This window comes from Schistocerca gregaria, chromosome 1 (assembly GCF_023897955.1).
Source record: "Schistocerca gregaria isolate iqSchGreg1 chromosome 1, iqSchGreg1.2, whole genome shotgun sequence".
Classification (NCBI taxonomy): domain Eukaryota; kingdom Metazoa; phylum Arthropoda; class Insecta; order Orthoptera; family Acrididae; genus Schistocerca; species Schistocerca gregaria.
In genome coordinates this window covers 972520766-972544709 of record NC_064920.1, presented here as the reverse complement: position 1 = coordinate 972544709, position 23944 = coordinate 972520766, and the positions used below count along the sequence as shown (strand labels likewise).

The 23944-nt window shown below is 40.7% G+C and overlaps 1 protein-coding gene across 1 annotated transcript in view; it reads left to right on the top strand.

Annotated features, from left to right (window-relative positions):
* The window catches only part of LOC126310771 (uncharacterized), a 186006-nt gene that overhangs the window by 139883 nt on the left and 22179 nt on the right, over positions 1-23944 (top strand). Inside the window, exon 4 of the mRNA XM_049992114.1 lies at positions 18484-18656. Coding sequence (XP_049848071.1) covers positions 18484-18656 — 173 coding nt within the window. The remainder of the gene's footprint in view (positions 1-18483; positions 18657-23944) is intronic.

Sequence of the window (23944 nt, the reverse complement as noted above, 5' to 3'; positions counted from 1 at the left end):
TGAATACTGGAAATGTTTTGATTTGCTAACGTTGTATAAGTGAATGTTCCTGTTGTTGTCAAATGTGGCCAATTGATAAGGACGGGATTAATAAGGGACAGCATTCGAAGCGTTTGTTACTATGACAACTTACTTAAAAACTGTCTAAAACTGGCTTTAGACATCATACTTGTTATGCCTCTATGGGTGTTACTGCTCCAAAATATTACTTCGTACGTTTTTAGTGGCTTAGAACATGCAAAAAGAAAAGTGACTACTATACAGTTTAGCATATATACGAGGGCTATCCACAAAGTATGGTGTCATGGCAATGCGCCGCTCAGTCGGCATCCTGCCGTGCTAGTGAGAGGTTTGTGCTGTATTCCGTTGAGCTACTGTGACAGTTTGAAATATCAGCGTTAATTGAAAATGCCGTGAAGTGTGAAGTGCGTGCTGTTATAAGATTTCTAACTGCAAAAAACTGTACACCGATAGAAATCTATCGGCAGCTTTGTGAAGTGTATGGGGACAACATAATCACTGAAGGTGGAGTGCGTCAATGGGTCATAAAATTTAAAAATGGTCGAACTAACGTTCACGACGAAGAGCGAAGTGGAAGACCCAGCATAGTGACTGCCGAACTTGTCGAAAAAGTCGATGCCGCGGTCCGTGAAAACCGTAATTTCACAATAACGGAACTCTCTATGAGTTTTCCTCAAATTTCACGAAGCTTGTTGCACGAAATCATTACCGAAAAGCTTGGTTACCACAAGTTTTGTACAAGATGGATACCAAAACTCTTGACAGAGATTCACAAAAATCAGCGAATGGCTGCAGCGTTAACGTTTTTGGTCGCTTACGAGAAAGATGGCGATTCATTACTCGATCGAATCGTTACTGGTGACGAAACATGGGTTAAGCATGTGAACTGCGAGACAAAATTGCAGTCAATGCGGTGGGGGCACACAAATTCCCCCCAAAAACCCAAGAAATGCATGCAGACAATGTCGGCAAGGAAGGTGATGGCGACTGTCTTTTGGGACACAAAAAGGTGTGATTTTTGTGGATTTCCTGGAAAGAGGCACTACAATAAACTCTCAAAGGTATTGCCAAACTCTGCACAACCTCAGAAGAGGAATACAAAACAAGCGCAGGGGAAAGTTGGGCTCAAAGATCTTGCTTATTCGCGACAACGCCCGAGCCCACACAGCAAATGCTACTCGTGAAGTTCTCGAATCTTTAAAGTGGGAGTTGTTTCCTCATCCGCCGTACAGTCCCGACCTGGCACCGAGCGACTTCCACTTATTCCCAGCAATGAAGAAGTGGTTGGCTATGCAGCGTTTTGATGACGACGCACAGCTTCAAGAAGAGGTAACCACGTGGTTGAAGGCGTGGGCGTCCGAATTTTACGACGCAGGCATTTCCAAGCTCGTCCATCGCTGCGATAAGTGCCTTAATTTAAATGGCAACTATGTAGAAAAGTAGTATTTAAGTGTGGCTTTCATCTGTATATGCCAAAAAAATTCCAATACTTTATTTATTTTTAATTCCAAAACGTAATGTACTTTGTGGATAGCCCTCGTATGAACAAAACCAAAAATTTCTAACTTGAATTATTTAATAACGCGTAATTTCCAATTTAAGTTTTTATTGATATGCACAACTAGATAATCTGATTATGCCAATACATTTATTGCACATAGCACTTGCTCCACAATATTACCTACGAAGCTAGACCTTCCTTTGTACATAGGTGTGTGTACTATCTTTACTACGTTAAGAAAGTGGTAGTCGAGAGGCAGAAACCAACGAGTAATTCTGGTGAAAACTCATTTATTATTCCTTTTACTTGTGTTGTCCTGCGGAATTTGATAATGACGTTTTCAGTACCAGCTGATGTTTGTACATCATAGTGTGAGGGACTCCTGTATGTCCAACAAGCACTGGAGCGGAACAGTATGACACAGAATCAGCTACAAAACCCCAATCAATAGATGATTCCTTATCCAAATTGCTGAGCCCACCTAACTTCAGTTCCTACCAGTTGACTACAAGGTAAAGAGATTATTAGACCGGTATTATACTATCAGATTTCTTTGTCTAAGTTGACATGTCAAATATTTATGTCAAAGAAGTTTGATGTTGCAGCATTGTGCTTTGTGATATGAGGATACACTTCACTGAGCACATACTGAAATGTATACTCATCCATTCTTAAGTAATTTATGTACTTCTTGATCAAATCTAGGGCCTCGCTGTAGATTTGATCATAAAAGTCGCTTGTCTTCTGTCCACTTCAATGTGACATGTTACCACGTGGAGCGCTAGACATCGCTTCAGCGTTCTGTCATCTGTAGTGTGTTTATAAACATGCCCGTAAATACAATTGGTGTGTACCGTCAACTACAAAATTAATAGAGATGTGTGAAGCTGATGAGACGCTTTACAACGTGAGGCACTCTGAATACAAAAATAGATGAAGAAGATTGGAGAGCTATAAAAATATTGTTGAGATCATTAGACGTGCGATACGATTTTCGGACACAAAATGCAATTGATTTGTTTAAAAAATAAAAATAGTTCTTAATGAACATAAACTGTATTGAACATTTATTTACCTTCAGGCGTTGGTCCTTTAGTGCTTTATAAATTGCTGCACACGTTTCAGGTATCATTTTCGTTAATGTGCACTGTGGTATTCGAGTGCTGTACTGTAAGCTAGAGTAACTCTATCCTGTAGCAAGGAATCCGAGTGTTACAGCGAGCCTGTCTTCTACAGATATAGCAGTTCTTAAGTGAGTATTGTGCTTTGTGATATGAGGATACACTTCACTGAGCACATGCTGAAATGAATGCTCGTCCATTCTTAAGTAATTTATGTACAACTTGACGTCCTCCACTACAAGCTCACTTAACAAGTTTTGTTGAATGCTTTTATCGTCTCGTCGTATAACCCACGCCTTCACCCAGGTACGTTTCCTTTTTTTCCCCCGCTTCTCGTCCACAAGTGCACACAGTGCAATTGTGGTACATGTAACTGCTGCGGTTAATAACAAGTTGTTGTTGTCAGCCATCTTGAGCTTTGGCGAAAAATATGTTGACAGTGTAATACCCCTTTTTAGCGCCACTTCAAAGATCTTTGTTAAATAAATTTAACGAATAGTTGATCATATCTTTGATAAAATCTTTGACAAAGAAATTTGTTAGTGTAATACCGGCTTTATGTGGACCTTCACTGTCACAATGTTCCAATTTCTTGAAAACAGTGATCTGGCCTGTACAATCAAATGTTTTAGTTGAATTATAGATAATTATGGCAACTGATATATCGTCTTTTAAATATTTAAATACTTGGAGTATTGAATCAATAAACGGAATTTTCAGTAAAACCCTTTCTGAAATGAAATTATCGTCCACGTACTGCTTCTCGTGCAATGTATCCTTTATTGAGGCAAAAGATGGAACTTCGAAGATGCGAGGTTCGGGCTGCAGTTTGGATGAAGAAGGGAAGTCGAATGGAGTTTTGTGAGCTCCTCTTTGCTCCGCAGACTTTTGGCAGCCCTTGCGTTGTCATGGACAACGAGAAGTTCGATTGCATTTTTGCGGCGACCAACACGCTAAAGTCGTTTCTTCAGTTTCCTGAGGGTAGCGAAGTACATTTCAGAGTTGCTCGTTGCACCATAATGGAGGACATCCGACAGAACAACACCTTTAGAGTCCGAGAAGACTGTCGCCATGACGTTACCGGCTGAGGCTGTGGCTTTGAACTTTTTCTTCAGAGGAGAGGTGGCGTGGCGCCACTCTTTGGATTGCCGTTTTGTTTCCGATTCGAGGTGATGAACCCACGTTTCATGTACGATGTACGACAAAATATCGTCACCTACAGCTTCGTAACGCGCAAGGAATTCCTCACAGATGGTTTCTTCGCTCCTCTTTATGGTCTTCTGTTAGGTGGCGAGGAACCCAGCTTGCACACACCGTTGAGTATCTCTACTGGTGGACGAGTGTGCCACCAGTACCAACAGAAAAGTCCAGTTGTGCAGCGAGGTGTTTCAGTGTGATCCGTCGATCACCTCGAATGAGAGTGTCTGCACGTCCCAACACTGCATGCGTCACAGCTCTGTGCGGCCGGCCGGTACGCGGGGAATAAGACAGGTTTGCCCGACCTTGTTGTGATGATGACACACGCCTCGTCCAACGACTCGCCGTGCTTTTGCTCACTCCCAGGTCTCCGTAAACATTCTACAAGCGCCTATGAGTAACCGCGATGCTCTGGTTTGCCGCCAAAACAAACTCAGTGACAGCTCTCTGCTTAGAAAGTACTTCCGTTCCAGACGCCATTTTGAGGGCTGCGTATAGCACCGTCGTCTACCAGAACTTCTTGAAACTAGGCGGCTTGAAATGGTAATATTCCAAGATACTTCACAATAAATTCTGCATTTTTTTAACCGAAATTGGCCAAGAAAAATAATGTTTTGCTTTACTTATTGATCGCCCTCGCACTAGCGGAAGTAAGGTGTGACGGCGTGTTGTGACTCGTACTTGGTTATCTCAGTCGATAGAGCACATGTCTGCGTATGGCAAAGGTCAAAGGTGCTGAGTCCCGGTCCGACACACAGTTTTAATCCGCCAGGAAGTTCAAAATCAACGTACACACTGCTGCAGAGTGAAAATGTATTCTGAAAGTCTAAACGAGTTTAGAAGTTTCCTTTGATGGTTAGAGTGCAGTGATCTTTACACAACCTGTATGTATAAGTCTGGTCTCTGAGTATAGAACTGCAGCGTCTCTGTAGATAAATGTGCTTTGCATCGTCCGCCATGTTGTAGTTTAGCAAACAAATTTCCATCGGTCTGTATGTGACAAGGAATTGCAGACTGATTCCTTGTTTTGAACTTTATGTCAGAATGTGATATAACAGGCTGGTATGGGAGCGGAATCGAAAAGTATTTTCTTTTCGTGTTCTAATGACATTTCCCAGCAGCCATGTCGTAGTTTGGCAAGAAACGAAATATGAGCATCTGTGGCTGGCATGATCAGACAGCTGAAGTTCTACATCCAGGTTGTATAGAGATAACTGTTGTGAGTCGTGACCAAAACATGAACGAATCTGTTAAGTAGATTCCGGCGTCATATTTCCATTCCATTTACATTTATCTGTGCCATTTGACGTTAACATCTACTTTATCGTTACACGCATCATGACATGTCCCTTACAACACAGTCGTTAGTTTGTATGCTTGCAAAACTAATGACTCGCAGTGTATGTATACACATAGGTATAGCATCGTCTACGCCCTCCCTATTTCATTCGTTACTCGCGTGCGGAAAGGAGGAGTGTCAGCACTTTTCAGCATAGCCTTAAATTTTTATCGTTACATTATTTAACGCGAGATGTATACGGGAAGAACAATGTTTCTTGACTCAGCTGGGGATTTTCTGAATTTCAAGTGCCGCACAAAGTCTTTCCTATAGCCTCTAGCATTGGAGATCTATCAGTAACTATTTTGCGCTCTCACAGTGACGAAACAGATACGTGACGAATAATGTAATGTAGCTCTTCTCTGAGTTTAACGTGAATTTTCTGTCAAACACGGTAAGGGTTCCATATTGGCAACTGACACTCAAGAAGGAAAGCAAAAAATTTGGGAATAAAAGTAACTGGCTTACTAACTAAACCGTACAAATCATTGAGGACAGAAAAGGTACTGAAGATGAAAACATGAAAGGATTGCAGAGAACGCCTCAGTACCGCAAGTTATCTGCTTTAATACAGAAAACTTCCAAAGACACAAGAATACTTACATGAATGAAACATGCGAGCGAACTGAGAAATCCCAGGATCGCAACTAGACCAGATGCATGGGCAATGAAATGAAGACACAAACAAGATACTCCAAACCAAGAACATGGTTTATAGATAACTAAAATGGCACACCTCTAGCCAATGTAGACTTATGGCCGAGTGCACTAATCTCGATTAATAGTTAACCGCGGTTAATCAGATATACAATCCTGTTCATGGCAAAATTTTGGTGCACTAACATCGACCTATAAATGTAACTTTATCCATGTCCGATGTGCGGGTCTCCGGCTAAATACCAACAGTCGTTAGTTTGATTTTACTTGTTAGGCAACCAGTTTCGGCATTACGTTATGCCATCTTCAGGCCTATACAGTAAAGGTTACAAAAGAGCAATAAATACAAAGTAAAAAGCCAGAGAGTATTATCTAAATACTGCAAGTGTTACATATCAATTTACATAAGTAAAAGCAGTTAATCTTAATTAAAATCTACATATGTACTATCAGTAATTAACCACTAATTCATGCACAATGAGAAAACATCAGTAACCTAATGGAAGTAATCATAAAACAGAACTGTCAAAGAAATGCAACCATCAGTGATGTATACCCATTGTCAGCAAATATGTATGGGTATGTGTGACAAACCTCTACCGGTTTTTGTCAAAAAGTAAAAGAAGCGGGCAAAGGGACCGACACATCATATGTGAAGTAAGATAACAGAATTATTAAATCATGTACAGTAAAGGGGTTCACTATAAGTAATGGTAATCTGTATAGTAAGTATACAAAAAGGATGACAAATTATAAAGAGGAATTACAGCCATTGTAAAAACCTTTGCTGTATTCAATGGTTATTGGACAATACTCTATAAGGAGGGACCAAAAGAACAATCTAGAAGGATGACTGTAAGATGTAAACAAATGTGTCCACCCATGTTATAAGATGAAGGAAAACACAAACGAAAAGTGGATATTGCGTACGTTGATTTTTTAAAAACGCACCTTTTACAACAGTGCCAACAAGGTTATTATGTGTCTTATTGTAAAAAAAACTATTTATAAGGTGGGAACCAACATCAATTATTGGGCAGATCTAACATCATACCTCTGGGCAGTATCTATGAAAAGAACATGATTAGCAGTAGCCTCGTTATAGAAAGTCAGGAAAATAACAAATATTCTACTTAACTATGTCACTATGGATTTTATATACGGAACAGTGCTAAACCAAGCCAGACGTAAACTGTTCCATATAATCACAAGGGGAACGCAAAAATCAAAAAGTAAACTCAAATACATACCAAGAAATGTTAAAGCAAATGAGAGTCTACATTGGGTCCCAAAATTAGCATAGGTAAAGGATGACGCACATTTCACCATATAACATCCAAATATATCACTTCTTAATAACGTAATCGGGGAAAAGTCACTAGAACGTAATCTCAACTCCCCACACCACCATTACACCACCTAAATTCAGATGAAAGTAGCATACATATATTACTTACAATCAGCCAACTGGGTCTGGTTTGCGTCCATCTTCTTGTTATATGGCCTAAGTCCGTCTTTTTGCCATTGACTGAACTGCGATATATCGAATCGTCTGAAGTAGGCTCTTCCATGCTACGTGGAACAGATTGTGGTGTCATCTTTGGCCTACTTCTTTGATCGGTTGGTTGACAGTTGCTGACAGCTCTCCAAGGCGCGCACATGCCCGTGGGAGTACGTATTTGTGAGGTTTATAAAATTTCCTCTAAGACAAGAAGTGTGCTCTGTGTTGTATGGTTTTAGTCAACTGGAGCGATTTCCTGGTGTTCTCGGTACCTTGGATTGTACCCATACAAGAATTCGGTCTCCTGGACTACATAATGCGGAACTTTTCCACAATAGGAAATCATATTTTTCCTTTAACTGTCAAACCATTAGTGGTCCCAATTTGTTAATAAGAGATATTGTCGCTCGATGGCCGGGCTCTGTGCGCGACACTACCATATTTCTCAACTGCGCCCGCAGAGCTCAATTTGAAAACGGAGAAATACCACGAGGTCACTTATTGGGAGATAGTGGTTACGCATGTAGATCGTACTTGTTAACTCAACTTTTAAATCCACAAAATTTAGCAGAGCATCGATATAACAGGTCTCGCATTAAAACTAGGAACACCGTTGAGAGAAAATATGGCTTGTGGAAGAGAAGTTTTCCTGTATTATCTGTAGAAATAAGATGTAATCCACAGAAAACATCGCCAAAAATTGTGTGTACGGCTGTGTTGTATAACATTGCCAGGAGTATGAGCAGTGGAGAACCACCGGAAGATCCAGAAATTGCTCGGCTTCTGACTCAGTTATGTGATGAGTGAGACCCCAGCGTTGAAGAAGATAACGAACCTATGCTCCCTGAATAGCAGATGTATCGCGATGACACATTACAAGGAAGAGCAGTTCGCCGTGTTATAATTAATGAACATTTTCAGTAAGGTAACGTAAGTTCAGAAATTGTCCAGAATAAAAAATTACGATTATAGTTACGGGATTTCGCCGTATTTTAAATTTTTCCGCTTATTTCAGCATGTAATCTATTTTTTTCTGATGTCTAGGGAACATAAAAGTACACACTGAACTGAGTATATGACTATAAATTCGAGGTTGTGGTATGCCAGGGAGACAATTACCCAGCTGCTGCTTTTCTGAGAGACTTTTTTTTAGTGTGGAACTGTTGATAATTAATTATTAAAGATGTATTTCTCGTATCACATCGGTAGTGAAAGCAATGCAGTACTCAGTTATTTATACACAGGTTCAGTTTCTGTGTATGTACTTAAATTTGGGAACGAATGAGTCCATTACATTTAGAGAGTGTGTGAGTAAGAGCGAGAGGGACAAAATATAATGGTAGAGTTCTGTAGTATGTTCACTAAGGATCCTTAACATCTCTTAGATTTTCTACTGTTACAGCAAAGATGTGAATGTCCAACAGCTTTACAATATTAGAAGAACATATTGTTTATTATCAGAAGTTTGCAGATTTGAGATTATTTTACCGCACTTCTGCTCACTATTAATTCAATCTTATTACCTGGATTAGCTTAAAATTGTGAATATTTACTAAATACAAAGGCATAAAATAAATAATCATTTATTAATAACACAAAATGTCAGTTTGGGATTGTTTATTTGTTAAATTGTTTATTTATTAATCAGCACTCTTTCTTTATAATATGATTTGCTTCAAACATAAGCCTGTGTTGCTATAATGTTGTAGATTTCTAGAAAAATGTTGATGTAGTGACAAACAAACTGTGCAAAAAATTGAACTACATTGTTAATTCTGACTAGTCATGCCTTTAGCAGCACTTTACACAATATTATGTACAACAGTGTGGCATCAGAAAAATGGATGAAATTGAAGAAAAATTGGTGTTTACAAATTGTTACCAAAAACAAGTTCACATTGCTACAAAAAGCAATGTCTAATATTTTGGGGATCAGTGCAATAGCTATAATTAGTTAAGGAGTGTGCTACTTGGGAAGATATGAAAGTGGAACTGAAATGCTGTGAGTTGTCTGTAAGAAGTGTCATATTTGAAGTTATTAGTGAGGAAAAATCGCTTCCTCACTCTGTCGTTGATATTGATGCAGTTTTTTCACGTATTCAGTGCTCACCTTTGCAGAAGGGAATTCCGCATCATAGCATAGTGCCACTGAAAATTCCCTCACTACAAATACAGTTGTGATAGATGTTATGGATTGCCATTATAAACATTAGCACATCTTACTATAGCACAAAACAGTGCCCCATCATAGCAAGGTGTTCCTGAAAAACACTCAGTTACAAATTCTATTGTGATAAAAGTTATGGTCTGACATTATAAACATTAACATGTACAGATTATATCTAGAAAAGGCACACAATGTCATGTTGATAACTGCAGAAAAGAGTGCCCCATCATAGTAACATGTTACTGAACATACCTTGCTACAAATTCTGTTATGATAAAAACTAAAGGTTACCATTACAAAAATTAACAGGTGCAGAGTATTGCTAAAAAACCATACACTGTTATTCTCATTATTGCAGAAAAGAATGCCCCATCATAGTAATGCATTGCTGAAAATATCTTATTACAAATTCTATTGTGATAAAAGTTGTAGTTTGCCATTATAAAAATTAACAGGTGTAGGGTATTGCTAGAAAAGCCACACAATGCTATTCTCACTATCACAGAAAAGAGTGCCATCATAGCAATGTATTTCTCAAATATGCCTCACTACAAATACTATTGTCATAGAAGTTACAGGTTTCCATTATAAACATTACCAGGTGCAGATTATTGCTAGAAAAAGAGGCACACACGAAGTTATAGTTTGGAGCACTTTCCTTCATAAATTATATATTAGGATATTTCCAGTATAAATAATGCACAACTTGATTACATTGGTCCTCGTGTAGATAACTGTTACTATTATTTTGTTTTATTAACAGTTTACCTCATTCTAATGTCATTTAAGTAGAAATGGGCATCTGACATTATGGCTAAAAATCTGCAATTGACATGTAGCTTACAGTTGCTGACTTATGTAAACAGAAGAGTTGCTAACCTATTCATTATTTGTGAGGTAATCCTGTTTTTAAGTGGTTGGGTGAAACTTCGTTCAGCGTCAAATAAGCTGTAAGGAGTTATTAGACAGACAACAATTAGACTACCAACAGTCATCATTAATGGGACAAAGACAGAAAAACAATTTAAATTAAAAAATTTTCTGACACAGAAAAAAAATCACATGTTATTGGCATTTATTTTAATTTTTCTCTTAGGACCAGAATCTTTAAATTTTTAAATATCAGCTCCTTCCTATGTTCTGCCTTCATCATATGTAACTGGGCCTCTCTTCTCGCGCACATTTTCAAATACAGTTCCGGAACCTGATGGCCCTGATTTTGCAGGCATCCTGCGACGATGCGATATATTATTCGGTGTACAAATGTTTCCTTTGGGTGGATCAGGAGACTGCAGCTGAGTGACACCAGAACATTCTTTGATGTCTCTGTAGTCTGCATTATCTTGGGTGTGTGAGAAGTGCTAGGTTGTGTGCACTCTGCCAATCTGTCAGCTGAAACAGGTGGTATGTTCTCCCTGCACTGCACTCCATGTTAACAACATCCACAATCATACTAAACCTTGCATCGGAATCATACGCATTCGTTAATGGTTTCATTGACGACCATCAATTTCAAGCAGTTCTGCCCGCTCATGAATCTTGTTTTTTTTTTCGGTTAGCTTCCTCCCACCTGTTTTATAACCTTCAACTTTTTCTTGTGCAATATCTTTTCGAAGCCTTCTCTTCATGTTTTCGTAATAGGTTTTCAGCCTGTCACAGGGTCTTTTTGTCACACGTGAAATTGAGTAAATGTTATAGTTTGCAGAACCATAAATTAATTCTTATGTTATTTACATTCATAAGTCTATTTTGCAGTCTGAGGTGCTTAATTTATAACTGCAATAAAAATCTAAGATATATACATATATGGCTTTTGTTTACATTTCAGTTCATTAAAAAAAGTGGTATAGACATATATGAAGAATACGGCACAGGGCTAACTGAAAAACCTATGTTCACAATTTTTAACAAGAACGCTTCCTTTAGACACACAATTTTTAGTTAACAGGAGTACAGCATTGTAAGTTTAATTTAAAACAAACAAAACCATTCCAACCGTAAATGTACATAGCCCTGTCATGTATTTCAGTGGTATGCCAATAACACTTTCAAACTTAAAACTAAAAGCCATTGTGTACCGTATCCTATACTTACGATGAAGCCAGAAATGTTATTAATTTATGAGTAATCTTACCAGGAGTAGAATTAAATTGCACTTCCACATGTGATCATATTGCCTGTTTTTCTTTTAAACTGCAGCCGTCAGTTTTCTTATTTTCAAGAACGGATACGCTTGCTCCCACCAGTTCAAGAAGTACATCTATCTCGTACTTCGAGAATTCAGGCGTTCTTTTTTTATTCTCCATTATTCTCCAAGCAAACGAACAGATCAGTAACAAGTCGCTGTTGTTGTTGTCTTCAGTCCTGAGACTGGTTTGATGCAGCTCTCCATGCTACTCTATCCTGTGCAAGCTGCTTCATCTCCCAGTACCTACTGCAACCTACATCCTTCTGAATCTGCTTAGTGTACTCATCTCTCGGTCTCCCTCTACGATTTTTACCCTCCACGCTGCCCTCCAATGCTAAATTTGTGATCCCTTGATGCCTCAAAACATGTCCTACCAACCGATCCCTTCTTCTAGTCAAGTTGTGCCACAAACTTCTCTTCTCCCCAATCCTATTCAATACCTCCTCATTAGTTACGTGATCTATCCACCTTATCTTCAGTATTCTTCTGTAGCACCACATTTCGAAAGCTTCTATTCTCTTCTTGTCCAAACTAGTTATCGTCCATGTTTCACTTCCATACATGGCTACACTCCAAACAAATACTTTCAGAAACGACTTCCTGATACATAAATCTATATTCGATGTTAACAAATTTCTCTTCTTCAGAAACGCTTTCCTTGCCATTGCCAGTCTACATTTTATATCCTCTCTACTTCGACCATCATCAGTTATTTTACTTCCTAAATAGCAAAACTCCTTTACTACTTTAAGTGTCTCATTTCCTAATCTAATTCCCTCAGCATCACCCGATTTAATTTGACTACATTCCATTATCCTCGTTTTGCTTTTGTTAATGTTCATCTTATATCCTCCTTTCAAGACACTGTCCATTCCGTTCAACTGCTCTTCCAAGTCCTTTGCCGTCTCTGACAGAATTACAATGTCATCGGCGAACCTCAAAGTTTTTACTTCGTCTCCATGAATTTTAATACCTACTCCAAATTTTTCTTTTGTTTCCTTTACTGCTTGCTCAATATACAGATTGAATAACATCGGGGAGAGGCTACAACCCTGTCTCACTCCTTTCCCAACCACTGCTTCCCTTTCATGCCCCTCGACTCTTATTACTGCCATCTGGTTTCTGTACAAATTATAAATAGCCTTTCGCTCCCTGTATTTTACCCCTGCCACTTTTAGAATTTGAAAAAGAGTATTCCAGTCAACATTGTCAAAAGCTTTCTCTAAGTCTACAAATGCTAGAAACGTAGGTTTGCCTTTTCTTAATCTTTCTTCTAAGATAAGTCGTAAGGTCAGTATTGCCTCACGTGTTCCAACATTTCGACGGAATCCAAACTGATCCTCCCCGAGGTCTGCATCTACCAGTTTTTCCATTCGTCTGTAAAGAATTCGCATTAGTATTTTGCAGCCGTGGCTTATTAAACTGATAGTTCGGTAATTTTCACATCTGTCAGCACCTGCTTTCTTTGGGATTGGAATTATTATATTCTTCTTGAAGTCTGAGGGTATTTCGCCTGTCTCATACATCTTGCTCACCAGCTGGTAGAGTTTTGTCATGACTGGCTCTCCCAAGGCCGTCAGTAGTTCTAATGGAATGTTGTCTACTCCGGGGGCCTTGTTTCGACTCAGGTCTTTCACTGCTCTGTCAAACTCTTCACGCAGTATCGTATCTCCCATTTCGTCTTCATCTACATCCTCTTCTATTTCCATAATATTGTCCTCAAGTACATCACCCTTGTATAAGCCTTCTATATACTCCTTCCACCTTCCTGCCTTCCCTTCTTTGCTTAGAACTGGGCTGCCATCTGAGCTCTTGATATTCATACACGTGGTTCTCTTCTCTCCAAAGGTCTCTCTAATTTTCCTGTAGGCAGTATCTATCTTACCCCTAGTGAGATAAGCTTCTACATCCTTACATTTGTCCTCTAGCCATCCCTGTTTAGCCATTTTGCACTTCCTGTCGATCTCATTTTTGAGACGTTTGTATTCCTTTTTGCCTGCTTCATTTACTGCATTTTTATATTTTCTCCTTTCATCAATTAAATTCAATATTTCTTCTGTTACCCAAGGATTTCTAGCAGCCCTCGTCTTTTTACCTACTTTATCCTCTGCTGCCTTCACTACTACATCCCTCAGAGCTACCCATTCTTCTTCTACTGTATTTCTTTCCCCTATTCCTGTCAATTGTTCCCTTATGCTCTCTCTGAAACTCTGTACAACCTCTGGTTCTTTCAGTTTATCCAGGTCCCATCTCCTTAATTTCTCACATTTTTGCAGTTTCTTCAGTTTTAATCTACAGGTCATAACCAATAGATTGTGGTCAGAGTCCACATCTGCCCCTGGAAATGTCTTACAACTTAAAACCTGGTTCCTAAATCTCTGTCTTACCATTATATAATCTATCTGATACCTTTTAGTATCTCCAGGGTTCTTCCACGTATACAACCTTCTTTCATGATTCTTAAACCAAGTGTTAGCTATGATCAAGTTGTGCTCTGTGCAAAATTCTACTAGGCGGCTTCCTCTTTCATTTCTTAGCCCCAATCCATATTCACCTACTATGTTTCCTTCTCTCCGTTTTCCTACACTCGAATTCCAGTCACCCATTACTATTAAATTTTCGTCTCCCTTCACTATCTGAATAATTTCTTTTATTTCATCGTACATTTCTTCAATTTCTTCATCATCTGCAGAGCTAGTTGGCATATAAACTTGTACTACTGTAGTAGGTGTGGGCTTCGTATCTATCTTGGCCACAATAATGCGTTCACTATGCTGTTTGTAGTAGCTAACCCGCATTCCTATTTTCCTATTCATTATTAAACCTACTCCTGCATTACCCCTATTTGATTTTGTGTTTATAACCCTGTAGTCACCTGACCAGAAGTCTTGTTCCTCCTGCCACCGAACCTCACTAATTCCCACTATATCTAACTTTAACCTATCCATTTCTCTTTTTAAATTTTCTAACCTACCTGCCCGATTAAGGGATCTGACATTCCACGCTCCGATCCGTAGAACGCCAGTTTTCTTTCTCCTGATAACGACATCCTCCTGAGTAGTCCCCGCCCGGAGATCCGAATGGGGGACTATTTTACCTCCGGAATATTTTACCCAAGAGGATGCCATCATCATTTAATCATACAGTAAAGCTGCATGTCCTCGGGAAAAATTACGGCTGTAGTTTCCCCTTGCTTTCAGCCGTTCGCAGTACCAGCACAGCAAGGCCGTTTTGGTTAATGTTGCAAGGCCAGATCAGTCAATCATCCAGACTGTTGCCCCTGCAACTACTGAAAAGGCTGCTGCCCCTCTTCAGGAACCACACGTTTGTCTGGCCTCTCAACAGATACCCCTCCGTTGTGGTTGCACCCACGGTACGGCCATCTGTATCGCTGAGGCACGCAAGCCTCCCCACCAACGGCAAGGTCCATGGTTCATGGGGGGGTACAAGTCGCTAGGTTCGTATAAACGCTTCTGCTTGTCGACGGAAAATACGACAAAGGGAGCACGTGTAGTCACTCATCAGCGATTGTCTGTGCAATTTCATGTTTACTGACATCTTTGCATCACCACGTTACGTTCCATTGCCATGTGCAGAGCTTACAGCGGTCAAATGCACGGTTGGCTGATGACGGTTTGCTAACCGGCAATTAGCGTTGGTGCACTGCAGAAACATTTTAAACACGGTTTAGTTTTAACCATGATCTCGGCACCTTGGTTATCGTGCTTTTTGACCGGGGTTGGTGCACTCGGCCATTAGCTGCTGATGGTTGAAGAACATACTGCAACAAGTTGTATATGGATAACAATGCAAGACTTGCCCTTGCAAACATCCCAATACATAAGGTACCTGACGTCTTAAAAGAAGTCCGAAAAGCTCTAGGTAATTAAAAAATAACGTAGCACCTGCACCTGACATTATTACTGCCGAAATGAGCAAAGCGTCTAGATATCTGGGTTTGAAAAACAGAGATATGTATCAGCATGTGGAATAACGGAACATGGAAGAAGACTGGACCATGTCAGTAATGATTATTTTTTATAAGAAAGAAGGTACACAGCGTCTGAGAACTACAGAGCCATTTCATTGATTTTTCATACCAGCAAGATTCTTCTAAAAGTCATCCCTAAACCTTAAGAACGCATTTTGATAGAAATATACCACCAGTTCAATCTGGGTTTGTTCATTATGAAAGAACATGAAACACGATTCTCAGATAGTTAAAAAAATGAAGAGATTCCATACAATTTTAGTTCTGTTTCTTGGGCTATAGCCATGCTTTTGACAGTGTTTGATGGAGAAACCAGTGGTGTATGAAATGGGCGTTCCTGAGCACCTTATTACCTTTATTAGAATCCTTTACTCTGATTACAAGGCAGTAAACAGACTATATAACACTATTTCAAGACCTTTTGAACCATGTGTAAGATTTAGACGTTTAGGCGTTCCTGAGCACCTTATTACCTTTATTAGAATCCTTTACTCTGATTACAAGGCAGTAAACAGACTATATAACACTATTTCAAGACCTTTTGAACCATGTGTAAGATTTAGACAGGGGTCCAGTCTATCACCTTCTATTTAACATCTATAGAGAATATGTCATTAGAAAAAAATCTTTACAGTTAGACTGGTGGGATTCGAATTGGGGATCGAAGAATCAATAATTTTAGTTTTGCTGATGACACTACGCTGTGTGCTGAATCGCAAATGTAACGAATGAACTACTGGATAGGGTCAAGACATAAAGTGAGAAACTTGCGTTGTTAGAAAAAGACCAAGATCATGATAACTGACAGAGTCGAGTCACTACCAGTTACTGACGTTTTGTTGTCAGAATATGAATAAGTTAATCACGTTGTCTACCTGGACTCAATAGTTCAGAAAGAGGGTGGTTCTGCACAGAAAATACGGCGCAGAATTGTTCTGGGTCAGAATACTGCATCGAAACTGACAGTGATTCGGAAAGACCAAGCCCTAACCACACATAGTCAATCGAAAGTATTGAAATAACTGGTGTCTGCTGGCTTCCTTTACGGGATGGAAGTGCGGTCAACAACTGGAGGGACCGCAAAAGGGTCGATGCTTTTGAGGTGTGTACGTGTGGGTGAAGCAGACGTTCTCCAGTATTTGTTTCCAGCGAATGCTGCAGTTCTTTAGTCACATAGTTCGACGAAAGGGGATAACTTGGGAAAGATGACCATCCAAGGCAAGGTATCTTGCCTTCATTACCTCCATTACTCGCCAAGCGACAGAGGTGGCATCTACGACAAAGAAAGATTTTTTGTCGTACCTGGATCCTATCACCGTTAGACGGACATAAACGCCGACTTCGGCATGTAAGCATAAGAAATATAGACACAAAAAATGGTTCAAATGGCTCTGAGCACTATGGGACTTAACATCTATTGTCATCAGTCACCTAGAACGTAGAACTACTTAAACCTAACTAACCTAAGGACATCACACATCACCCTATAGACACTGGGTTGGGAAGCGACAGAGGTGGCACGTATGAAAATGAAAGATTTTTTGTCGTACCTGGATCCTATCACTGTTAGACAGACACAAACGCCGACTTCGGCATGTAAGCATAGGAAATATAGACACAGGGCTGGGTGGAAATACGTTCTAAAACAATTTTAGACAAGGGTCGCTGTAATGGTCGGTGATCACGTTATGTGAGGATCCCTATTCGGGTACAGAAGTGACACATAATTTTGTATGTCATGATGGTCTCGTTGCACTACTTTCCTCACGTATGGGCCCTCTGAGCAAGTTTTCTGACTCAGTCACTCTCGTCACTGGCAGTAAAAAATGAGTTTAGTGTCATTGAATGAGACATACGAAGCCCTTCCTAGGGTAGCGAGGAGATGCACTCGATTTACGGGGATCCTGTTTTCATCTCTCGATTTCTTGCCTTCATTACCTCCATTACTCGCCAAGCGAAAGAGGAGACATCTGTGACAATGAAAGTTTGTGTCGTACCTGGATCCTATCACCGTTAGACCGATATAAACGCCGAATTCGGCAAATAAGCTTATTGTTTCCAACGAATGCTGCAGTTCTTTAGTCAAATAGTTCGACGAAAGAGGATAACTTGGAAAAGATGACCATCGAACTCAAAGTGGAAGGGAAAAGATTTCTTGGACACCACCAAACGATGGATGGACCAGATAAGGCAGAAGAAATACCAAACATGTAGCCAGCTACTCCGAGATGCGAAAGACTGGGAAAAATGGAGACAGGCTCTTAAGAGGATCGTGTGAGGTGTCATTAACGTTCAACAGTAAAAGACGAAGCATTTGTGATGATGACTCAAGAATTCAGAGACTACTAGTTACTGAAAATCCACCCTGTTCCCCATCTTTGACGCCCTCTGGCCTTCATTTCTAAAGTAATTTGTGACTTGAAAGCGTTTTGAGTCTAATATTTAGAGGTTGAGGCTATTGTATAATACAGTTTTACGGGGTTTCCAGAGCTACACTGCAGGAATGAAACTTATTCATCGAAGAAACGTTGGACAGTCTGAACTGACCAAAAAGGGGATATTTGACCTCGAAACACTGCCTTTCACTGACAGGTCGAAAAATTTTCTCCCTACCGTCATAGAGTAGAAGTTTGGTTTTTTTAAACTGGATACCAATTTCAAAGCACCAGCCCAATATTTATTAATGTCGGTTGGGTCTTTACGTACATCTGTTCAAATACATTGTAGATTGCCGTTGAAATGATCTGAAACAGTTCTGCAACACCTGTGAAAAATTTTAATTCTTCCATTCACGTTTCAGCAACGTGGGTTGAAAGGAACACCAGTGAAGATGAGATTACGGAGAACACAGAGGAGCTGAAGAACTGTCTGTCAGATACTCAGAGGGAAAAATTTACTCACTTCTTCACTCACCTTTTGGATACGGACAGAGACAACAAAATATCAGAACAAGACTTCGATCTTCTTAGCGAGGTAAGTTTAGTAGTTAAACATTTCTAAACTGAATAAAATTCAACATTTTCTAACAGTATTCATCTATTTGCCCTCTTACATACTTAACCCCAATTTATAGAGAATTTTAAACAAAATATTTTTCGTTAGCAGTGATGCACAGTTTCAACGTATTTACAGAACCAAATTCTGCAGTAACATGTATTGATTTCAGCCAGAACGTTCCGGTCAAAATTCTATCTTCAAGTTACATATAAATTAACGAAAATATAAAAGAAATAGTACATGCCAACATAATTAAGGTGAACCTTTGCATGCAGAAGATACTCATGCATATCATTACACGAGGTTAAAAACCTTGGAGTCATGTACATAATTTCTATCAGTTGCAGTACCGTATGAGACAGTGAAAATTACAGAATACGTAAAAACAATTTAAAAAATCATAATATACATATTTTCACAGTTTATAGATACACACAAGTCTAACGCGCCTAACTGTCACTTTTATATGTATCCATTATCTTATATATTTATGTATCAGTCACTGAGGGCGCACATTGACAGTTGATTTTGTGACTTGTAGACAAACGTATAACACAACGGCTACATGTATCTACGGCAGGTACTCATGCATAGTTTTTAATGTCTTTTTGCATACTCTAATTTTAACTACTCCATTCAGAAGCTGCAACTGATAACAATTATGCACTTGATGCCAAAGAACCTTCCTTTGACTTGATGTAATGGTATCCGAGAGTATCTCCTAGATGCAATAGTTTACCTTAACTATTTTGTCTTATACTATTTCTTACAAATCTTTGTTAATACGAGTATTTATGTGACTTGAAGATCGTCGCTTTACTGGCTCTCCGTTTTTATATGTACATTACAGTAGCTTTTGATGTTTTCATGATGCCATTTTTTAAATTTCAAAAGCAGCCTATATTTAAAAGAAAATTTTTACTGTGAATTGCCGTACTGAGTATAAATCAGAGCGTAGATCCGCAGACAACAAATGTTAATTGATATGCGCTATTGCTAATAAAAGGACAATGCCTGAAGTCTTCAGTCACTACAGAGACAAAATATCATCTTAGGACATATCCCTGAATCCTAGTACCCACAACATTTCTAGTTTCTAGTACCCACAACGTTTTTCGGGGTCATTGCTATGCAGCGAACAAAAGCACAGTGAGCCGTTGATTGAGGCGTCTCTCATCAACGCAACATGGTCGCGCAAAGCTGTTCTATCTCCGGTGTGCTGGCCGGCCCCACGCAGCTGTGACTCCTGCAATGATGGAAGATGCAGACAATCTCATTCGAAGTGATCAATGGATCAAAATGAAATACACTTCTCCTCAAGTGGACGGCTCTGTTGGTAAATCTGATACACTGGCCTACCATTTGGGATACTCAAAGATGTTTGCCCGCTGGCTTCCTCGCCGCCTAACAGAAGACCATAAAGCGACGAAGGGGCATACGTGCGGCGTTGCTTGTGCGTTACGAGGCCGATCGTGACGAGTGTTTGTCGAACATTGTCACAGGCGATGAAACACGAGTTCATCACTTCGAACAGGAAAGAAACGGCAATCCCTGGAGTGGCGCCACAACACCTCTCCTCCGAAGAAAAGGTTCAAAGACGTATCCTCACCCAGTAAAGTCATGGTGACGTTCTTCTGGATTTATACTGTTTGATGTCCTCCCCCATGGTGCAACGATCAACTCTGTAGTGTACTGTATTACACTCAGGGAACTGAAGAACCTATTTCAGTGTGTTCGTCGCCACAAAAATGCCAACGCAAGGCCTCATACAAGTCTCTACACCCGAGAGGAACCCACAGAGCGTCATTGGACAGTTCTTCCTCAACCACCCTACAGCCCGATTCTCGCACCTTCCGACTTCCATCTTTTGCCCCAATGAACAATGCACTCCACGGGTAGCAGTATCTAGATGATAGGAAAGTTATTGATAAGCAAGAGATTGGCTCTGACTTCTACCAGTAGAGTGGTACCATGCGAGCAAACAGACCCTCACAGTAAGCCCGTCGCATTCAACGGAGGTTATATTGAAAAACAGGGTTTTGTAACCAAAAGCGTGGGGAATAATATGGTGTACTGGATTCCGGAATAAAACCAACCTGCTTTCAGAAAAGGATGTGTTTCTTTACTTACTTAAGGCCCTCGTATCACAATCATATTCTGCATTGTCACTGGTGATGGTCGTTTACGAGAGTAGCGTTGACAACGCGACTGACAACTACTGTAGCGTAACTGACAGCAACATACAGGAGCTGTTCTGGGCATCATGATGTGACGAGCCGAAATCTTAGTGAATAGCCTGGCATACATCCAAAACACCATACATTGCATTCTGTAGCCATTCCTACAACGTCGGAGAAATATGCTACTTCAGGAAGGACAACACCCATGCACACAATTCTTCCGCGCTTCCCTAACAGCACAATGACCTGGGCTGTCCCTCATTTAGAAGTTGCGTGATATGGGACGATATATCGTATGGTCTACACTATATGCAACATACCTGACCACCGCAAAGTGGTACACCTAATGCGAGATTTTCTGCTGTGTCCATCTACAGGGCTCGTAACATCGAGTTATTGAAAGAAACTAAACGACCCACACCACGCAGATGTTATGTAACAGTGAAACGCCTAAATCTTTGACGTTCTAACTAACATTTACATTAATCCGCTCTTGTAGGTCTTGTTGCTGACTCTCAATCGCGGGGTCCTGGGTTTGATTCCAAACCAGGTCGGGGATTTTCTCCGTTCGGGACTGGATGTATGTGAGTTTCTCATCATTATCATCACCGACGCGCAAGCCGCCGAAGTGTTGTGACATAAAAGAAGACTTGCGCCAGGCGGCCAGAAACGTCGGAAGGGGCCACCTGGCTAAAATTTGCCATACGCACATTTCATGTTTACACTGATCTGTATGAGGCATGCATAAAAGTGGAAAATTAAGAACTGTGATGTGTGTGTGTGTGTGTGTGTGTGTGTGTGTGTGTGAGAGAGAGAGAGAGAGAGAGAGAGAGAGAGAGAGAGAGAGAGAGAGAGAGAGAGAGAGAGGCGCGCGCATGCAAGTTAAAGTTTTGTGGACGAGTACTGTAAACAATAATCATAACTGCATAATACACTGAGGTGACAAAAGTCATGGGATACTTCCCAATATCATGTAGGTCTTCTTTCTGCCCAACGTAGCGCAGCAGCTCGACGTGGCTTGGACTCAACAAGTCGTTGGAAGTCCCCTGCAGAAATACTGAGCCATGCTGTCTCTATAGCTGTCCACAATTGCGGAAGTGTTGCCGGTGCAGGATTTTGTGCACGACCTGACCTTTCGATTATGACCCATAAATGTTCCATGGGATTCACATCGGGCGATGTGGGTGGCCAAATCATTTGCTCGAATTGTGTAGAATGTTCTTCAAACCAGTCGGGACAATTGTGGTCCGGTGACTTGGCGCATTGTCTTCCATAAAAATTCCATCGTTGTTCGGGAACATGAAGTCCATGAATGGCTGCAGGTAGTCTCCAAGTAGCCGAACATAACCATTTCCAGTCAAAGATCGCTTCAGTTGGACCAGAGGACCCAATCCATCCATGTAAACATGTTGTCAATGTGGATCCATGGCTTCGTGGGGTTGCGTCACACTCGAACCCTACCACCAGCTCTTACCAACTAAAATCGGAACTTATCTAACCAGGCCACGGTTTTCCAGTCACCTGTTATCCAACCCATATGGTCACGAACTCAGGAGAGGCGCTGCAGGTGATGTCGTGCTGTTAGCAAAGGCACCCGCATCAGTCGTCTGCTGTCATAGCCTATTAACGCCAAATTTCGCCCCACTGTCCTAACGGATACGTTCGTTGCACGTCCCACATTGATTTCTGCAGTTATTTCACGCCGTGTTGCTTCTCTGTTAGCACAGGAAACTCTGTACAAATCCCCCTGCTTTCTGTCGTTGAGTGAAGGCCGTCGGCCACTGCGTCGTCCATGATGAGAGGTAATGCTTGAAATCTGGTATTCTCGGCACACTCTTGACACTGTGAATTTCGGAATGTTGAATTCTCTAATGATTTCCGAAATGAAATGTCCCATGTATCTAGATCCAAGTACCACGTTGTGTTCAAAGCCTGTTAATTCCCCTCGTGCAGCCATAACAGCGTCGGAAATCATCCACCGTACTGCCCGGACTTAAGTCCCTGTGACTCTAATTTGATTCCGACGATGAAGGAACCACTTCATGGCATTCACTTCAGAACTGTTCCAGAGATTCGACAGGTAGTAGACCGCTTCATTCGCACCATCACCAGAACAGGCTCTGCTAACAGTATACTATGTCTTCCACATTGCTGGCAGCGGGTTCTACACAACGCTGGTGACTACTCTGAAGGACAGTAACAGGTGCAAACATGTAATTCTTTTGTATCGGTTGTAAATAAATAGTTGCCACTTTTTAAGTTCCATCCCTCGTATATAATGGACAGATACAAACATAAAGCTTGGTAGTAAACTAAAGAGACAGAAAAGCGAACAGTCAGCAAATTATTCCTGGAATCGTGTATTTTGTCATTTCGTCACTGCAGCTATTTTTGTGGAAACGGGGAGGGAAGTAACACTTGGACCATATTTTCAATACGTGAGTGCTCCTGTTGCTGGCTTCTGCTTCTGGGAACATTCACGTATTGTAAAAATTCACCGAAAACTACACTCCTGGAAATTGAAATATAAACACCGTGAATTCATTGTCCCAGGAAGGGGACACTTTATTGACACATTCCTGGGGTCAGACACATCACATGATCACACTGACAGAACCACAGGCACATAGACACAGTCAACAGAGCATGCACAATGTCGGCACTAGTACAGCGTATATCCACCTTTCGCAGCAATGCAGGCTGCTATTCTCCCATGGAGACGATCGTAGAGATGCTGGATGTAGTCCTGTGGAACGGCTTGCCATGCCATTTCCATCTGGCGCCTCAGTTGGACCAGCGTTCGTGCTGGACGTGCAGACCGCGTGAGACGACGCTTCATCCAGTCCCAAACATGCTCAATGGGGGACAGATCCGGAGATCTTGCTGGCCAGGGTAGTTGACTTACACCTTCTAGAGCACGTTGGGTGGCACGGGATATACATGCGGACGTGCATTGTCCTGTTGGAACAGCAAGTTCCTTGCCGGTCTAGGAATGGTAGAACGATGGGTTCGATGACGGTTTGGATGTACCGTGCACTATTCAGTGTCCCCTCGACGATCACCAGAGGTGTACGGCCAGTGTAG